Source organism: Lagopus leucura, unplaced genomic scaffold, assembly GCF_019238085.1.
Source record: "Lagopus leucura isolate 7727_CA_CO unplaced genomic scaffold, USGS_WTPT01 98-3_obj-0_obj, whole genome shotgun sequence".
NCBI lineage: Eukaryota > Metazoa > Chordata > Aves > Galliformes > Phasianidae > Lagopus > Lagopus leucura.
In genome coordinates this window covers 30,220-48,667 of record NW_024968716.1, presented here as the reverse complement: position 1 = coordinate 48,667, position 18,448 = coordinate 30,220, and the positions used below count along the sequence as shown (strand labels likewise).

The following is an 18,448-nucleotide window of genomic DNA, read 5'->3' as shown; positions in this document are numbered from 1 at the left end:
CTGGGGCCGGAGCCGGGGCGCGGTGCTGCTGCTCTTCTTCTCGCTGTCCCCGCGGCCGCCGGCCGGGGCCGCCTGGCTGCTGGGGCTGCGGCCCGAGGACACGGCGCCGGGCCGGGTGTCCCTGGAGGGCGGCGCGGTGCAGGCGGCCGAGGGCAGCCGCTTCCTGCTGCGCCTCTACTTCCAGCCGCAGCCCGAGGGCAACGGCAGCCGCGGGCCGGCGGGCGAGAGGGAGCCGCGCTTGGTCTTCATCGAGGAGGCGGCGGCGGCGGGAGGGGGGAAAGCGGCGCGGGGCCCGGCGGAGCGGTGCCGGGAGCGCAGCGCCTGGGCCTCGGACGTGGAGGTGGTGGGGCCGCTGCGCTCGGGCGGCGCGGCGGGCTCGGCGCTGGCCGAGGTGCGGGTGCGAGAGCCGCGCAAGGGCGAAGCGGCGGCGGCGCCGGGCGGGCGGCTCTTCTCGCTGTGCGCGTGGGACGGGCGGGCGTGGGCGCATCACGGCGCGGCGGGCGGCTTCCTGCTGCGGGTGCGGCCGGCCTCCCCCGGGCTGGGCGCCTGGCTGCTGCCGCTGCCCGAGGCGGGCTGGCTGCGGGCGCTGGGCGCGCTGCTGCTGCTGGGGCTGTCGGCGCTGTTCAGCGGGCTGCGCCTCTCGCTGCTCTCGCTGGACCCGCTGGAGCTCCGCGTCCTGCGCAACAGCGGCTCGGCCGCCGAGCGGGAGCAGGCGCGGCGGGTGCAGGCGGTGCGCGGCGGCGGAGGCACCTACCTGCTGTGCACGCTGCTGCTGGGCCAGGCGGGGGCCAACGCGGCGCTGGCCGGCTGGCTGTGCGCGTCGCTGCCCGGCGGAGGGCCGGCGGCTGGCGGAGGGCCGCGTGGAGCGCCGTGGCTGCCGGTGCTGCTGTGCGCGGCCGCCGTCTTCCTTGGCGGCGAGGTGCTGCCCTACTCGGTGTGCTCGCGGCACGGGCTGGCCATCGCGTCGCGCACGCTGTGCCTCACCCGGCTGCTGATGCTGGCCGCTTTCCCGCTGTGCTACCCGCTCAGCCGGCTGCTGGACTGGGCGCTCCGGCAGGAGCTCAGCGTCTTCTCCACGCGGGAGCGGCTGCTGGAGACGCTGCGCGCCGCCGGGCCCCACGGCGACCTGGTGCGGGAGGAGTTGGCCATGGTGCAGGGAGCGCTGGAGCTGCGCACCAAAGTAGTGGAGGACGTGCTGACGCCGCTGGCCGACTGCTTCATGCTGCGTGCCGACGCTGTGCTGGATTTCGCCACCGTCTCCGAGATCCTTCGCTCCGGCTACACGCGCATCCCTGTCTACGAGGGTGACCGGCGTGACAACATCGTCGACCTGCTCTTTGTCAAAGACCTGGCCTTTGTTGACCCCGATGACTGCACCCCGTTGCAGACCGTCACCCGCTTCTACCGCCGCCCGCTCCACTGCGTCTTCAATGACACGCGCCTCGACACGCTGCTCGAGGAGTTCAAGAAGGGTGAGGCTGCAGGGCTGCCATCCCTGGGCTCCCCCTGTATCCCCTCCGGTCCCTGCTCAGCCCACCCAGTGTCACCCTCCAACAGGACCCGGCAGGTACCACGGGTACTGGGGGGAGTCGGGCCCTTGCATGTGCTTGGAGTCCACTAGTAAGTCAGCCCTGGGGGGACTGAGGCCTGCAGCGTGGCCATGCCTATGGTTCTACCGAGGTCATGAGTGCCTTTAGCACTGGTGGCTGCTGTGCTCTGGATGAGGCATCCCACAGGGTCTCAAGGTGGTGCAGAGTGGCCTGCCCACCCCTCTGTTCATCACTCTATTCTGCACAGGTGAACATAGGGCAGATGGCATCTCGTTACTCAGTTCTCACGTTTTCAGCTTAGCAGGGAACAGCAGCAGATAGAGAGTGGTTCTGAGCATGTGGTTTAAAGAAAAACAGCCTAAACCCCTAGAAAGAGCTCTGCTTTCTGTACAGCTGTGGCAGTATTCATAAAGAGCTGCCAGCAGCCCCAGTGAAGCTGTGCTGTATTTCATTAACTCTTCCTTGTGAATACACACAGCATGTGGCTTTTCCCCCGCTGGGAACCGTGAGCGTTTTGCTGTGTGTTGCTCAGTACGTCACACTGCGATGAGCGAACCTTTAAGAAATGGCTGCAGCAGTGCCAGCCTGCGTTATGTAACACAGCTCCCAGCTGCCTGCGGCTGCTCTGCCACAAGCAGAGCTAATCATGTGAGAAGGGCCAATCTGCTCCATGCCATGCAGAGAAAGCCTCTGAGTCATCCCCTGCTGGTTCTCAGAGCTGGGGGGCAGCGGCAGACCGGTTTTCTGCATACCAGGAGGGCACATGGGGACATGCAGGTCATCTCTGCATCCCCACCACCTCCAGGGGACACAGGATGAGGAGCTCTGCACAGCACCAAGCACCATATACCTTGCAATTCTTTCTACACTTTGGTTTCCTGCATATATGTTACAAAGTTCACTTGAGATCTCCCCACCTCTGCCTTGCCCAGAGTCAGCTGTTCCCTCGGATGTCAGATGACTTCGGCACAGTCTTCCCCATCAACCTTCCTGCACATTATCTGATTTACTTTGACACATTCAGCTACTTCTCTTTCCAGATTTGTTCAACAGCTTGGTACCCTATGGATCAATAGACCCATAGGAATGGACCTGTGCTTGCTTAGCTCCCTGCCCTTTCCTTGCCCCTCCACCTTGAAGGTGTTTTCTGTGTGTCACTCCCTCAAGTGACAAGGACACTCACACACGTTGCCACCAGCTCTCCCCATACTTGTCCCCCATCTCTAGTGAAGGTTCTTTACCTTCTGCTGCTTTGCTCCATTAAACTCCTGGCATTTTGCTTCAGGGTCTTCCCCACATCTGTTTGCCATCGTGGTCTTCTGGGGCATTTTGCTGTAGCTCCTTTGTAGAGCTGTCCCTCAATATTCTGCCTGCTCCTCCGTCATTTCTCCTTGTGTTTTCTAACCACATGGCTGAGAACTCCTGCTTTTGATCTTACAACCTAACCCAGCTCAATGTGTAGTAGTTACAGCTCTTCCCCCCACCATGTTCTTATCCCCTGGTGTTGCTGGTCTCTTCTAATGCATCTTTCCCCTATTTCTAGCCCTTCATTCACCCCCAGTACCTCGTGTCTATAGGCGGTCGCCCCCAGACTTGAGCCCCTCCTAACTCTTCTTCTCTCAGTTTCAAAGGCTCCAGTTCCTGCACTGCCACATGTTGGCTCCCAGCTGCCTCCAACCCAGTTCACTCGACTACTTAATTTCTAAAATAAAGATCTCCCATTTGTTATTAAGAAACTTCATCATTGTCTCATTTTCTGTGTCCATTTGAATTACAGCAAAGTATCTTGTTGGATCCAGTCAAGGTTGCTTTCTACTTCCAGGTCTTCTGTGACACCTCTGCTAATTAGCAAGTGGGCTGGTTGGCTCACTGAGCCGCAAATGAGGGCATTAAGCACTTCACACATTAAGCAGGACAGCAACTGCTCCCGCTGATAGGATCCAGCCTCTTTGGAGGAAATGAAAGTTCCAACTAAGGAGAAGCACTTCCATCCCCAACAAACTTCTACAGCAACCTCTCCTTCCTAACTTTCTTTTCCTTCTCCCATGATTAACAGTTACTCTATCCCTGGTTTCTTTCGGCTATTGCCATGCTTATACAAAATACCCACCAGGTTTTCAATCTTCCCTTCCTGGATAGCAATATTTACTTCCAGATCTGTGTTTCAGCAGTGATTAATGTTCTGCCACATTCTCTACATCTATAATGTCAGTTTTTGCATAATGCAAAAGCTGCACTCAGTTTCCCTGCCTGAACTCCTTGCCATAGTACACAAACATTTGTTCCTACTGAAAATGTCAGTGTATGATTAAATGCAGTGCTTTGCGACTCTCTCTCACACCTCGCTCAGCTCTGTCCTTTTTCCCTCCCCTCTGGCTTGCTGTTCTCACACTGCATGATCCCTGTTTACCAATGCATTCCTTCTCCCTCACTGTGCAGTCCTACCTGTGCAGTCCATCAGCTGCAGGTTGCTGCACCGAGTTTAGCAAAGCAAAACAACGCAGAGGGGCAGATGAGGTCCCACTAAAAGAAAACTGCCCTTAGGAGAACAGAGCCAGGAAGAGAGCTGTATGCATACAGGCAGCATGCAATGCTGTGGTCAGTACAACCTGCTCTCCCCATCTCCAGCAGGTAGCCACAGCAATGCCTGCAGCCCTGCGGCCACGGGGAGCCCTTCCTCCAGCCGCAACGCCCTGCTCTGTAGGTGGCTTTGGGGAAGTCACAGTCTCTCTCTATTAAAAGTCACTTATGGATTTTGCCAGCACATCTCCTAGGGGGAGTTCTATGTGCAGAAGTGGCACCTTTCAGAAGGTCACCTTCCTCTGGCATGGGAGCAGTGGAAATTTGCTCATGCCATCATCATCTCTCCGGAGGCCAGAGGCTGAGGTGCAGCTCCAATTATTCTCTGATGGTTTGGTGCCTTTTAAAAGCTGCTAAAAGTAAATCCTCCAGCAGTGATCTTCCTGCTGAGCAGGGAACAGTTCTGCCCCAGGCTCTGTCTTTGCTTTTATAAATACTCCACAGCCTCTATTAGATGTCTGCAATCGAAAAAATCTGAGAAAGGTTCTTATGTGTGCCAGGAGCTGGGATCAGTGCTATTTCAACTGCTGTTCTTGCAGCCCTCCTCCTGAACCCACAGTTATTGGGCATCCTGGTGAGGCAGTGCACATATTCCAGCTGTGTGAGCACAGAGCCTACAGGAACCCTGAGCTGCCAGGCTGCAAGTGGGTGAGGTGCTGCTACACAAAACCTGGTGGTGGTGAATCATGCTGCAGCTCCTCCTGCAACTCTCATTTCCCCGCAGAACGCTGCTCTGAGCCTCAATGTGTGAGTGCTGTGCTGCTCCCTGCCCCAGCACTGAGCTGGGACCTTCAGGGTTGGGGGGAGGCACTTCCCTCCTGGCCTCATGGGTAGGAATAAAGTGACCTACAACAAGGACATCTCTAAAAAACATTCTGCATTTGCCCTTTGGAAATATTTAGGTTTTGGGTTTACCATTTGTGGGCAGGGAGCAGCATACCCAGCAGGCCAACACACAGCTGATGGAAGATGAGGTTGTGTCTGTTCTGATCTCCTTCTTGCCCTTCTCCATCTGTTTTGCCAACCATAATACATCAGCTGCTCCAAAAAGCTCATGCCCCCATCTTTCCCCAAGTTCTCCCTAGGATTAGGAAAAGCACCAGAGCAGAGTACAAGAGACTTTTGTGCTCCAGTAGAAACAGAAGAATGTTGATGGAGTTCCCATCCCCAAGAAAGGCCTGGGCTAGGTAAGGTTGTGTTGTTCTCCCCTTTTCATAGCCCTGACTCCTCACAGATCTGGGTGCCCACACATCACCCTGATGCACAAAAGTAAATTACCTGCTTAGTGCTCATCTCATGGAACAAGAGACAACACTAAGGCATCTTCAGCATTCCTCTGGCAGAGCACCTACATAAAAAAACAGTAAGGAAGGATCCTGGGCTATATTTGCAGCCAACAGCACTTTCTTTCCTGAAAGCAAAGCATTTCCATGTGCTCAGACTATGTTCTCCCATCAGGAAGGACACTTTGGAGTGGATCCATTACCGCCAGAAATCAAGGCTCCTAAAATTGGGCACAAAGCTTCAGCTTTCTGTTCAGGTATCAGTTCCTTCTAGAAGTTTTAGCTGTGTAATTCAGCACTGTTAAGGCATGAACTTCTCAGCAAAGCTGTTGACTGAAAAGAGCAGCTTTTGCATAGCTCATAAAGAGTTCACTAATATTACATTCACACTGAGCAGGCACTCAGTCACCTATGGGCTTCCTGTACAGAGCAGCCCTTTGCACACATGAAGTTAGTTGCTCATTTGCTCTAGCATTTGCCAAACTGGCTTTGATTCTCAAGTGTTTCACTGCTGCATCACTGATACCTCCATGAAGCCACATATGACAGCAGTGGTAGGGCTGTTAGCCCTTTTAATTCGTTCCACTGGAACCATCAAGCAGTGGCTACAATAGTGCAGCTTTTGGGATCAGTTTCACAGCTCTTAAAGCTGTTTTAGATCAAGCTTGTTGTTTTGTTTGAGTGATAGATCTCTCTTGACTGCACTCCAACTGAAGCAAATCTCCAGGATGATGCTAGAGAAGAGCTGCCACCCCCTGCACCAGACGCAGCTGCCTCAGACACAGCTTCCACTTTGCCCAGCTCCAGCCCTTGTACCTGCTCCCATACTCACCAGCCATTCTCTGGGTGAACACAGCAGCTCCCACATATAACTGCACACCCAAGCCACAGGCAAGGCACCTCACTGCCAAATTTTAAGGTCTGCTCCAAGAGCAGCACTTTGAAAATGAGATCATCTCCCTCAGCTGGGAAACCAGACCCAAAGGAAAAGCTGGGTACAGCTGTGGGGGAGTGGGGGCTGAGCCCAGCCCACTGCTGGGCACCTGCTGTGCTGCTCACCTGCGTGTCAGCCTGCAGAGCTGGGGGTTTATAGCATAGCTCTGAGTGTTTATTTTCTATGAAACTCCTGAGCGGGCTGACAGTGCTCCTGGCTCTGCCCCAGTGTGGTCAGACCCTCCCAGCCTAATGGTGCTGGGTTCTCTCTAAGCAATCAGATTAGCTGCTGTGTGAGCATAGGGCTGGAGTCCTGTTTCTCTGTAAATTACAGCGTCAGTGGAGGTGCTTGGCCAAAAGAAGAATGGCCTCCATTACTCTCTGACTGCCTTTAAGTAGCACCTAAGCTTTTTGTAAGGGCCTGGTGGTTTTGGGTTGCATGTAAATGTCATTAGCAATGAGCTCTGGGCCAAAAGAAATAACTTCTCCCCTCTCTGCACTCACCCGAGGGCTCGTAGGAGAGCAGATGGCCCCAGTGCTTGGGAGTGGGGTTTGGCAAAGGAGCTGCTTTCAAAAGTTGGACTTTACTGAGATGAAACGTAGCTGTTGCTGCTGTGCTGCAGCCAACTCGGCTTCTTTTTGATTTCAAGTCCTGAGCCATTTTGCTTTACTATCCACGGAACACACAGTGTGCACAAACTGCTGTGCACAACGGGGGAAATTGCCTGGCCCAAGGAACGCACTGAAAGTTTGGCACCACCAGGCTATTGATTTGGGTTTTTAAAGTGCATCTCCAGCTTTCTGGGAAGAAAAACACTGCTACTTGCTGTGATGCGATGTTCTCGTTTCTAATTCTGTAGGCGTGGGAGGTGGTGAGCTGCTCTCTGAAATCTTGCAATGAAAGCTTGGTGTGAGGAGGAGGGAATTTATCCTGTGGAAAATGCCCAAACTTTACTGTGAGCAATGTATAAAGCTGATCTCTGTCTGAGAAACATCATTTGCTTGTCCCAGATCCAGGGCAGGGTTATTGGAAGGTCGCCTGTTCCCCATGAGGACAGCTCCAGACTGCCCATCCCTGTCCCACCGTGGGTAACCACTGCTGCTTCAGGAGATCAGCTCCAGGTTTTGGGGGAGAAAAGGGTGTTTTTAGCTTCCCTCAGGATCCGCAGTGCCCGTAGTAGGATTAGAATTTGCATGCTGCAGGCACAGGGTGCTGCAAGGGGAGACCCCAGAGAGAGAACAAGCAGGAAGGAAGCTGTTGGATATGGTGCTGATGAAAGGTGGTTGTAAAGGGCTTGGAGACTGGGTCCTAGGTGAGCTGCTGAGGAGCAGAGACCAGAACAGACAGTAAGGGAATGGAGAAGCTGAGCAAGTCAAAACATCTTACTGAGAGCTGGACATGTGAACACAGATAGTGATGCTCAAAGGGTGCCAAAAGCAAGAAAGCTGAGAGTGTGTCAGCACGGCCACCAGCTCAGGGAGGGTGACATTGTGATTGGGAACCATAGGCACTGCTGTGCAGGGGTCACTGTCACTTCAGCTGAAGGAAAGCTCTGGTCCCAGCCTATGTAAGGTAATGCGGTGTCATTGTGGCAGGGTTTGGAGAAGATGTTCTCGTGTAAGCTGATGGCTTGCAAAGTGTTCAGGCTCCATGTCCAGATGGTTCGCCCAGGAGTTCTGCAGGAGATGAGCTGAAAGCTGCAAACAAACGTATGCATTTCTGCATTAAAATCAGCTGCCGTTGCAAAAGGCTGGCGGCTTTGTGTGTTTTAGGAGAGGCATTAGTATCGTCCAGACAGTGATGGATAGTGGGGGAGCTAATCCTGGCATTTTGGTAGGAAAGATAATTAACAACAGAATGAGCAAAAACTGGGGGATGAGGGACACCAGTAGAGCCCAAAGACACACTCATATTTCTGTGCTGGAGGATGTCTCCTTCCTCCATTGGAGCTTTTTCATGCCAGTGAGGTGATGGATAAGCAGGACACAGCTGGTGGAGGGAGCAGCTGGTTCAGGCATTGGGCAGCTTTGAGGTGTGGTTGTGATCTTGTTCCTGTCCCACCAGACCCATCTCACTGACTCACAGCGCCGGGATGCCTCTGGCCAGCTGGAGATCTCACTGTCTGCTCTCTCCCTGCAGGGAAGTCTCACCTGGCCATCGTGCAGCGGGTGAACAACGAAGGGGAAGGAGACCCGTTCTACGAGGTGATGGGCATTGTCACCCTTGAGGATGTCATTGAGGAGATCATCAAATCTGAGATCCTGGATGAGACGGATCTGTACAGTTAGTGTCCTGGAGCAGCTACTGCGGTGGCAGGAGCCAGGGTGGGAGCCCACAGACAGGCAGAGGTGTGGGTAGGAAAGGGGCAAAGCAAACTGCCGTCCTTCCCCAGACAAGGGTGATGGAGGGATGCTGGTCCAATGTTAAGGAACATTTTGTGCTGGAGGCAGATCAGCCCCAGCCTTGTTCCGAAGGCAGCAGCATGCTTTGCCTCCCAGGTGTTGCCCAGCATGGTTTGTCCACCCCTCTGCTTCCCTGCCTCGATGTGAGCGAGGTGTGTCTCTGTGGTTAACCTCCACCCTCTGCCCACAGCGGACAACCGGAAAAAGGAACGTGTGCCCCACCGGGGCCGCAAGCCCCAGGACTTCTCCATCTTCAGGCTGTCAGACAGCGAGATGAAGGTGAAGATCTCCCCACAGCTCCTGCTGGCGACACATCGCTTCATGGCTACAGGTACCCTTAGCCTGGGGGAGAAATGGGATGCAATGGCCTTGAGTTTGGCTCAGCATGCACTGCGGTGTAAGTGCTGTGGGGAGGTGGGCTCCCAGCACCCTATTGTCCCCCAGCCCCACTGAGCACCCCTGTATCGCCTCCCAATAGAGGTGGAGCCCTTCAAGTCCCCATACCTCTCCGAGAAGATCCTGCTACGGCTCCTCAAGCACCCCAATGTCATCCAGGAGCTGAAGTATGACCGCAAGAACAAGAAGGCAGCAGAGCATTACCTCTACCAGCGCAACCGCCCCGTCGACTACTTTGTGCTCATCCTGCAGGTGTGGGGCAGAGGGGTGCAGGGTGGCACGCGTTGACATGGGTTGACGCAGGGTGGCACAGGGTGGCCTTTCTGAGTGGGTTTCCCTCCTCCTTCCAGGGAAAAGTGGAGGTGGAGGTTGGCAAGGAAGGGCTGCGCTTTGAGAACGGGGCATTCACTTACTATGGAGTCCCTGCCATCATGGCTGTCGTCTCCTCGGGTAAGGGCTCTGTGGACCCTCCAGCCCTGCCCTCACTTCTGCTCACTGGGGGACAAGGGTGAGATGCACACAGTACCCCTCCTGTGCAGCTCATGCATCCTTGTTGTCATTGCAGATAACGATGTGCGGAAAGTGGGCAGCGTGGCGGGATCGTCCTTCCTGTGTAGGTATTTAGAGGCACCTCTCGTGGCAATGGAGGGACAGTGGGTGTGCTCCCCAATGAGCAGCTCCAGCTCTGCTCCAGAGCTCAGTGGAGAAATGACGTGCTGATGCAAATGCCAACTCTTGGGTATTTAACAACTAATTAATTAACTCTGGTTATACAACTCCCTTATTGAACCCTCCCTTATTGGTGTTGGTGGCCAGGGCAGGTGCGAAGCCCGGAGCAGGGCAAAGCAGGAGGTCAGGCACGTTTCTCCACTGCTATCACTTGGACTTTTGCTCCCAGTGGGATGAAGCATCTCTGACAGTACTCAGCACTATGCTCAGATGTTTATTTGCATTAGGTTTTTGTCCAGGGATGACACAAAGAAGAGTCACTGGGGGAGGAGCGGGGAGTTTGGGGCCCAGCCTGGTGCATAATTACGTCTTTATTTTTCCTCATATGTGCTCCTTCTTACATGTCTCCTCCCTGCCCTCCCACACCTCTCCCTGCAGTGCCTGTCTCAGTGTCCCGTACCTTCGCCTTCAGCAGAGGGGACTCCCTGGCTGGCTCTCCAGGTAATGGCACCCAGCTTTGGGCAGGGGCCCGGGCAGTCCTGCAGGTGCCTCACCTGCCTCGACCCATAAAGAAGGGGGTGGGGAGAAACAAGAGCCTTAAATGGATTGGGCTTTTTTTGCACTTCCCATAAATTTAATTTCCTGCATGTGGTGCTTATGTTTCCTGTCTGCTTGCTGCTGCTGACCGTGGTTAGCCACAGCTCCGCGTGCATGCTGACCTGCTGAGCTTGCTTTCTGGGAACTGAAATCAGGAGGGCATTTTAGCAGCAGAGCAAAGTCAGTGATATGTTGATGTCACCTATGTGAGGAGCAAGCTGCCTTTGTTCTCTAATAAATCACTGACCAGACAAAATCTATCATGCTGTATATTACAAGCCATCAGTTAGTGTGCTGCCCTGCTTGCTTTGTGGGACACCCTGCAGCAGGCACATTTACCCTGACAGCACTGCACCCTGCATGGGGTGGCACAGGGAAAGCAGGAAGAGGGTGCCGGGGGGCAGGGTGACAAGAGGACAGCAGGAGGTGGGGTGGCCACTTCTGCCCCACAGCTGGGTGGAGGTCTCCTGCCCCAAGTGCTTCTTCCAGGCATGGATGAGCCAATGGGGCACAGCTGCTGGATGCAACAAGGATACCTGACTAAGCATGATGTCTTCTCCCTTCTTCTCTCCCCTCTCTCTGCCTCCCACCTCTCCCCAGTGAACCGATCCCCCTCGCGGTGCAGCGGGCTCAACCGCTCCGAGTCCCCAAACCGGGAGCACAGTGACTACGGGGGCAGCACCATGCAGCTCTACAGCAGCAGCAATAACATCTACACACCCGACTACTCCGTGCACATCCTTTGTGATGTCCAATTTGTCAAGGTATGGCTGGGCGGGCTGTGCCACCCCTGCATTCCTTGGAGCACCCTGCGGCCCTCAGAGCCATGTGAATGTCCCACTGTATGCCCAGGTGACCCGGCAGCAGTACCAGAACGCGCTGGTGGCCAGCCGCATGGACAGCTCGCCCCAGTCCCCTGATGTGGAAGCCTTTGACAGGGACTCAACAAAGGCTTCAACAGCTCGGGGCACCCCACAAACACCCAAAGAGGACACCACCACCCTCCTGATTGAGAAGAACAGCCGGTCTGAGGGTCAGCGCAGCCCCAGTGACTCTGTGTGCCTGCGCATGGAGGCCATCCCCTTCATCCAGGAGGAGCTGGCAGAGCAGCAGGATGGTGGTGAGCAGCAGGGTGAGTTGGGCTGGGGGCAGAGCTCAGGGGCAGTGGGGGCTCGGGCTGCCCCAGGGCACTGCAGGGAGGCTGGGCTCTTGCAGACAGGGAGTGCTGCAGCCCTGGGCTGGAGGCAGAGTCCCCAGGAAGGGAGGTCGGGAGCGGCTCCTCTCCCAGCAGTTCCGAGGAGACTTTGGGCAAGAGGCTGCTGAGATCACTGAGTGAGTGACTGAGCAAGGTGCTCTGCACCCTTATGCCCAGTGCATGCAGGGCATGCTCCAGCCCAAGCACCCCAAGCCCAGCAGCCACTTGGTGCTGCTGCTGCAGGTGAGCGCAGGCAGCGGCAGTCACCAGAGGGTGAGCAGATGCCAGAAGAGAGTTCCAACCTCGCCCCGCTGATCACCTGAGCAGAAGCGTGGCCAGAGCACGGTGCTGGAGGCCCACGTGGACCGCAGGTAGGAGCCTGCCCTTTGCTCCCGCAAGCAAGCATGAGGTTGGTTTTCACACTGCAAAATCAAGTTTTGTGCTGTTCAAACAGCAAAGCCAAATGATAGAGGGTGCAGAAAGACTCACCCTATGCTTAGAACAAATAGGCAAGGGCAGCCCTGTGCAGGCATACACGTAACAGGGGGCTGCAGCAGGGTCCAAGGCTGCAGCAACAGAACCCAGGCACCCGTAGGGTGGTGAGGGCAGAGAGAGAGAGAGAGAGAGAGAGAGATAGAGAGAGAGAGAGAGAGGCCCCTACTCATACTTTTGCTCCAGCCACCTGCACTGGGCTGCGCGTGTCTTCCAGGTCTGCAGCATGGTGGTCTCCTGCCACAAGGCCCTTGTCCAGCAGCAGCAGGTCTGCACTCGCTCTGTCCGCCCGCTCGTGCCGCCCCTCCCTGCAGGACTGCAGAGCCCCATCCCCAGGCCAAAGGACACACTGCGGGGACTGAAGCATCTAGTGGCATGGAGCAGCTTGCTGGAGCACGAGGGCCCCGGCCCAGCTGCTCCCTGGTAGTACCTGGTCTCAAGGAAGAGGTGGAGAAAGAAAAGGGGGAGAAGAGTTCCCTGCGGACAGCACAGGGAGGGGCAGCCCAAGCCACAGCACCCTCAGCATCATTGCGCATCCCCATCCTGCGAGGCCTGGAGCCCCGTCCCGCTGGGCACTGCACACACGTGCTCTCCGCCATAAGGAGACAATGCTATTTGGGGGGTGCCACCCACAGCTCAGGGCCCCAGTACACGTCTGTGCCGTGCCCAGTGCCGTGCACAGCTGCAGCGCACGCTGACATCGCCGCAGCCCGGCACGGGAGCACAGCTCACCCCCATGACCGGCTGCTCCACGCCGCATTGACCATCCTCTGCGCAAGGCAGGCTTGTGCCAAGCCTCCAGGTCAGCACCGACCGGTCCGTAGTTTTTGTAGAGGCTGAACGCGACAGGGATGTCAACATTAAAAGTGATTTCTCCCTGAGCGATGCCCTGTTTGCATTGATGGGTGCAAGGACAGCTCCTGCTGCCTGTGTGAGGATGGGCTCCTGCGCAAGGGTTGGACCAGCATCACAGACAAGGGCTGGGGAGGGAGAACAGGAGTTAATAATACACGTGCTGGAGTACAGCTTGAGATAGTGGAAGAAATCTCATGGTCCAGCAGTGCTGATAAAAACCTCAGCTGGAATAACGGCATCCCTGCCTGGGTCCTGCCCCACTAAGGAAACAAAGCAATTGACAGGAAGCCAGGGGAAAGCAAGGGCTGGAAAACAACCTGCCCAGCACAGGCTGAGGGAAATGAGGTCGCAGAATCTGAACTGGTGGAGGATAAGAAGGGGAAAGAGGAAGCTGGCAAGTACATATAAAGCTCTTGGAAAAGAGAAAAGGAATAATCTGTTCTCTGTTGCCATGGTAAGTGAGATAATGGGTAATGAGCTTACACCATAGGAAAAGAGAAATTTAGGTCACTCATTAGAAAAATAAACCTGGTAAGCATAGCAGAGTGCTAGTGCAGGCTCTATGCCTGGAGGTCCCTGAGGACTGTAACCAGATGTCAGAAATAACAGACTATCCCTTGAGATCAGCCCTGGAAGTCATCCTTTAACCATCACCATCCCATCTGTGGGTGGGCACCAAGAGAAAAAGCTCCCACTGTAGACAAAATGCTGCCTCAGTCTCACATTTGTGCAGTATGAATAACCACTCTGAGAAAGACAGAGGCATGAGAAGATGCATGAATCCCCTTGGCCTGACAAGGGAAGCAGTGGAAGTTTCCTGAAGGCCACAAAGCATCTGCTTCATTTCACAGACTGCAGACAAAACCAGAGACTGAATGCACTCTGCAAACACAGCAAAGGAGCACGGCAGTTTTCCCCTTTACTTTCTGAGCTGTAGCATAAGCAAAATCCCTGAAGGCTATCACTGACTGACCCAAAGAAGCTGATCCACTTTCCTCATCAAGACTTTGGCAGGAGCCTGTTATATCAAGGTGGCAATATGAGCTCCTGACTGCACAGAGCAGCAGCAGATGGTCCTAGCGCTTCTTCAGTGCCAGAAACACAGGCTGTTGCTGACAGAACCCACTAAAGCCAAAGTAGTGGTTCACCAGCAGTCTGCAGGAAAAAAAAAAGAAAAAAAAACCAGGAACTATCCCTGGCCAGGAACTCAGGGCGAGGGAGAGAGGCCAGATGGCTGGTTATCACATGGACATCCAGCAAGAAAGCACAGACAGAATAGGGCAGACAGTACATCAGGGGAGAAGCAGGAATAAGACAGACATGAAAAACTGGTCAGCCACGTGCAGAATTACAGGAGTTCTAAACTACACTACTCCAACAGGACTGTGCTCAATGAATAGCAACAGTGATCAGACATGCAACATGCAGCAAGGGAGAAAGGGAAACCTCTTGGATCACACGGAGTGAAGTCCAATGGGCAAAGCAAGATGCCAACGCTTAAACCTCAGCTTAAACCTTCAGGTCGGCATAACCGGAAGGCAGCAGGGTGCAGAGAAAAGGAGTCACCTTCACCTTACTGTGCCAAGTGGTACAGCTCCACAGTGTGTGCCCTTCCACCAGCAGCAAGCTGCCAGCACGGCAGGCAGTGCTCACACAGGGAAGACATCACACAAGGCAGGGATAGCATTCAGAGATGAAGATTTAATTTTCTGTCAGCAACACTAAGGAATCATCACAGTTACAAATGTTTGCTCGCATCAGGCTCAGAAATGTGCGGAGGAAAGCTAGCAACAGCTTTGCCCCTACACAAAATACTACCAGGTGACAACAGTTGACAACTTGTCTCAGATAACAACTACTTGGCTGTTACCCCATAGCGCACTGCACTGGCACAGGACTTAGCCTAGATCAAACAGATCAGTGTAAGGAGTTGATTTGGATGTGCTAAAGATGCAGCTCTAAGTGCCTGAAGATCAGGCTGCTGTCCAACAAGAACTAAGGCAGCTCATGCTGTTCCCACCTCTTGGGGCTTATATTGCAAGGGGTACTTCATTGAAGGTCAAAATAAGACTATCCCTGATTGAGCTACTGCTCTCATCTTTATTAAACCCCAAGAGGTGTGGACATGGCAAGCTATGAGTAAGACAGGACTACACATTACAACTTTGGTGAGTTCATGTAAGTTTGGTTGTTCGTGTGCTTCACTGGATTTTTGTGACAGCCTCGTGGATGGACTTGGCCACGTAGTCCAGGTTCTTGGTAGTCAGACCACACATGTTGATGCGCCCACTAGCCATCAGGTAGATGTGTTTTTCTTTGATCATGTACTCCACTTGCTTAGCTGGGGAAGCAATTAGACATTAGGTCAGAGCAGTAATTCCAAAGCTTAGAAAAGACCGAAGAACCAGGTTAAGCTGCTTGAATCTTCCACAATAAGCAAAAGACTTTCAGCACCGGACACTAAAATGCTGATGCTTCAGCCCTGCCTAGCTACAACAGCAGCAATATCAGGTCACCCAAGAAATTCCTGCCTCGACTATTTCAGCCCCTTTCACCCTCAGCACCACCCTTTTTCACCCAATCCCCACTTCCCTTCCTAAGGCAGCAATAAAGCTGTACTTTGTACTTACGGTTCAACCCTGTAAAGCTAAACATGCCAATTTGATCTGTGATGTGGTTCCAGGTGCCCGGGGTCCCAAGGGACTCCAGGCGAGACCGGAGCTCTGAGCGCATCAGCAAGACCCGATCTGCCATTGTCTTCACATTGTCCTTCCTGCAGCAGCAAGAAGCAGAGAGTGAGGGCAGGCACCTACCTGGTTTAGAGCCTAACACCCACAGAGAAAACCTCTCCTTTCCCTCTCCACTGGTCCTAAGACACCTACCACTCAGCAAAGAGCTGCGGGGAAGTCAGTGTAGTCGCTACAATGCGTGCTCCCTGGGAGGGAGGGTTGGACCAAGTGGTACGCACAATCTTCTCCATCTGGGAAAGCACACGCTGCACATTGTCTTCATCCTTCCCCACCACAGTCAGGTTCCCCACACGTTCATCTGCAGAGAAGCCAAGAGAAATGAGTAACTGGTCCTACACATTGCTGCAAAGTAGGGCTCTGCCCTCCTCCAAGCATGCCAGCCCCATATGTCTGGGTATGATGCCTCTGGGCCAGCTTACTACCAGACACTCACTGTAGAGCCCAAAGTTCTTGGAAAACGACTGTGCACAGAAGAGCTCAAAGCCCTCGGAGACAAAGTATCGCACAGCCCAGGCATCCTTGTCCAGGCTGCCAGAGGCAAAACCTTGATATGCAGAGTCGAAGAACGGAAACAGGCACCGTCGCTGTAAGGAGGAACAGTGTTAGAGGGAAATCCCATTTCCACAACCTTCACTTTACCCCCCACCGCTGTCCCCCACTGGAGGGCAAATGACTACTGAGCTTCTAGATGAATACAAAGGAAACATGGCCCAGAAACATCAGACTACAGTCTTTTCACTAGAGGTAGAGGAAGGCTGAGGTGGTCAAGAAAAGGTCAAATGCAAAAGAAAACTGTAGCAGTTCTCTCCCTCCCATTCTAAAGGAAGTAGGGCACAAGATATGCACTGCCTTATATCTTAGTATTGAGCACCTGTGAAAAGCAGGTGCCACCAGAGAATCTTTCTAGCACAGAAAACCCTCGCTGCAGCTTCTCCTACTGAGTCTGAAGGTAAGAATTTCAAGGCATGAGCAGAACTGGGATGTTTCCATCCTCTGAGCCCTCTATTCTCACAGTACAGACTATCAGTATCCTGGTAGCCTCTCCCTTCAATACCTGCCCTATGGGACACTTCTAGCTCCTGCCACATCTCATGCCATTCCCTGGAACCTGACTTGGATGCAAGTGCTCCAGCTGGCACAAGAGCTTTCTGTCCACTCCACACTGACATAGCCCTGTCAGAAGCTCATACCTTCATAACAGCAGCAATCTGCTTCCATTGGTCTGGAGTAGGGTCTGTACCCGTTGGGTTGTGTGCACAGGCATGAAGGATGAAAATGGAGAACTCTGGGGCTTTCTGGGGAGAGAGCAGGTCTCTGTCATATGCAGTACCACACCAAAGCACCCACGGCAAAGAGAGAGGCTGTGAGCTGCTCTGGGCACCAGCAGTCTTTTCAGCAGGGATGCACTTTCAGAGCTCAACCAGCTGCTGACTGCCCTGGACCAAGCTCAGCCCATCCTATCCCATCCCATTACTCACCTCCATGTCATCCAGCAGCCCCTGGAGGTCCAACCCCCTCTTGGCAGCATCCCAGTAGCGGTAGGTTCTAATGTCTTTAAACCCAGCATCCATAAATACAGAGTTGTGGTTCTCTGAGGAAAGAGATCACATATCATGAGATGCAAGCCCAGCAAAGCCCATTCTGTCCTAATAGCTCCCTAAATAGCACCAAAACACAGAGACAGAGCCTTCACCCAAAAAAAGAAGGACTCTCTTGGCCTCCAGTCCCCTGACCCAGGGAGGAAGCAGCACCAGGGCAGCACTCACCCCATGTTGGGGACGAGACGTACACAGGAGTGGCGGTGTTGTTATTCCCATTGTACCAACGCCTTAGGAACTCGGCACCTATACGCAGAGCGCCTGTCCCACCCAAGCCCTGGACACTTCCAACCTGGAAAAGAGAAAGAAGCCACAGGGTCAGCCTGCACGCACAGAGCACGGCAATAGGCAGAGCGAGCTGGGACAGCAGACCCACCCTCTTCTGTGCAATGGCCGGGCTGTCATCACCCAGCGCGATGCGGGAGGCGTTGGCACGGAACTCAGGCAGGCCGAGGATGGGCAGGTACTCGTGGTTGAGGCTGCTGTCGCCAGCGATCAGCTGCTCCACTTTCCTCACCACCGGCAGGACCCACGGCTGGCCTTCATCCGTGCGGTATGCTGCGGGCAGAGCAGGGGCCAAAAATACAGGTCATGACCTTCGCCAGGCCTGCACGCGTCTGACCTTCCGGGTCACGCCGTCACCACCCGCGCTGGGCGCCGTCATGCGCGGCGGAGCCCGCCCCGTGGAGCGAGGCCTCGCTACGCCCACCGCCGGGCCCCGGCTTCGTCCCCGGGACAGGGCCCCGCGACGAGGAGGGAGGCCTCGGACTCACCGCCCACACCCAGGTTGACCTTCCGCGAGTCGCCGTCCTCCCGGAAGTCTGCCGTCAGCTTGAAGACGGCGACGGGCGGAGCGCGGGGCACGGCGGCGAAGATGGAGGCGGCCATGGCGGTGCGAACGCCGCACGGTGCGTTACGACCGCCGCGCGGATCCTGGAGGAGACCCTCACCTTCAGCGGCGGGGCGGGGCCGCCGGGCACCTCCGCCAATCAGTGCGGCGCCGTGACAGCCGTGCCCTATACTTCAGCCAATCAGCGGCAGCCGAGCCGTCGGGTGGCGGCGGCGCCCATTGGCTGGCGGCACCGTGGCTCCACCCACTCCATGGCGGTGGCCGCGGGAGCCGCGCCCGCGCGTGGGGACGGCCGGA

At 54.9% G+C, this 18,448-nt stretch overlaps 2 protein-coding genes across 2 annotated transcripts; one reads left to right on the top strand and one right to left on the bottom strand.

Moving 5' to 3' along the window:
- Positions 1–4: 4 nt before the first annotated feature.
- CNNM1 (cyclin and CBS domain divalent metal cation transport mediator 1) lies at positions 5–13,168 on the top strand (the record flags this gene model as incomplete). The annotated part of the gene is made up of 12 exons (XM_042894691.1): positions 5–1,472; positions 8,487–8,630; positions 8,940–9,080; positions 9,228–9,397; positions 9,496–9,595; positions 9,711–9,758; positions 10,253–10,315; positions 11,012–11,175; positions 11,264–11,543; positions 11,627–11,743; positions 11,850–11,977; positions 12,316–13,168. Coding segments are annotated over 11 exons (2,775 nt in total), but the record flags the coding sequence as incomplete, so codon positions are not given.
- A 1,466-nt stretch (positions 13,169–14,634) lies between these two features.
- On the bottom strand, positions 14,635–18,227 carry GOT1 (glutamic-oxaloacetic transaminase 1). Its single transcript, XM_042894688.1, has 9 exons — positions 18,075–18,227; positions 17,678–17,859; positions 17,470–17,593; positions 17,182–17,294; positions 16,894–16,998; positions 16,137–16,287; positions 15,836–16,001; positions 15,584–15,726; positions 14,635–15,294 (listed from the first exon to the last, which is right to left on the bottom strand). The coding sequence occupies exons 1-9, from the start codon at positions 18,187–18,189 to the stop codon at positions 15,155–15,157; spliced, it is 1,239 nt and encodes a 412-aa protein (XP_042750622.1). The 5' UTR covers positions 18,190–18,227; the 3' UTR covers positions 14,635–15,154.
- Between the last annotated feature and the right edge of the window lie 221 nt (positions 18,228–18,448).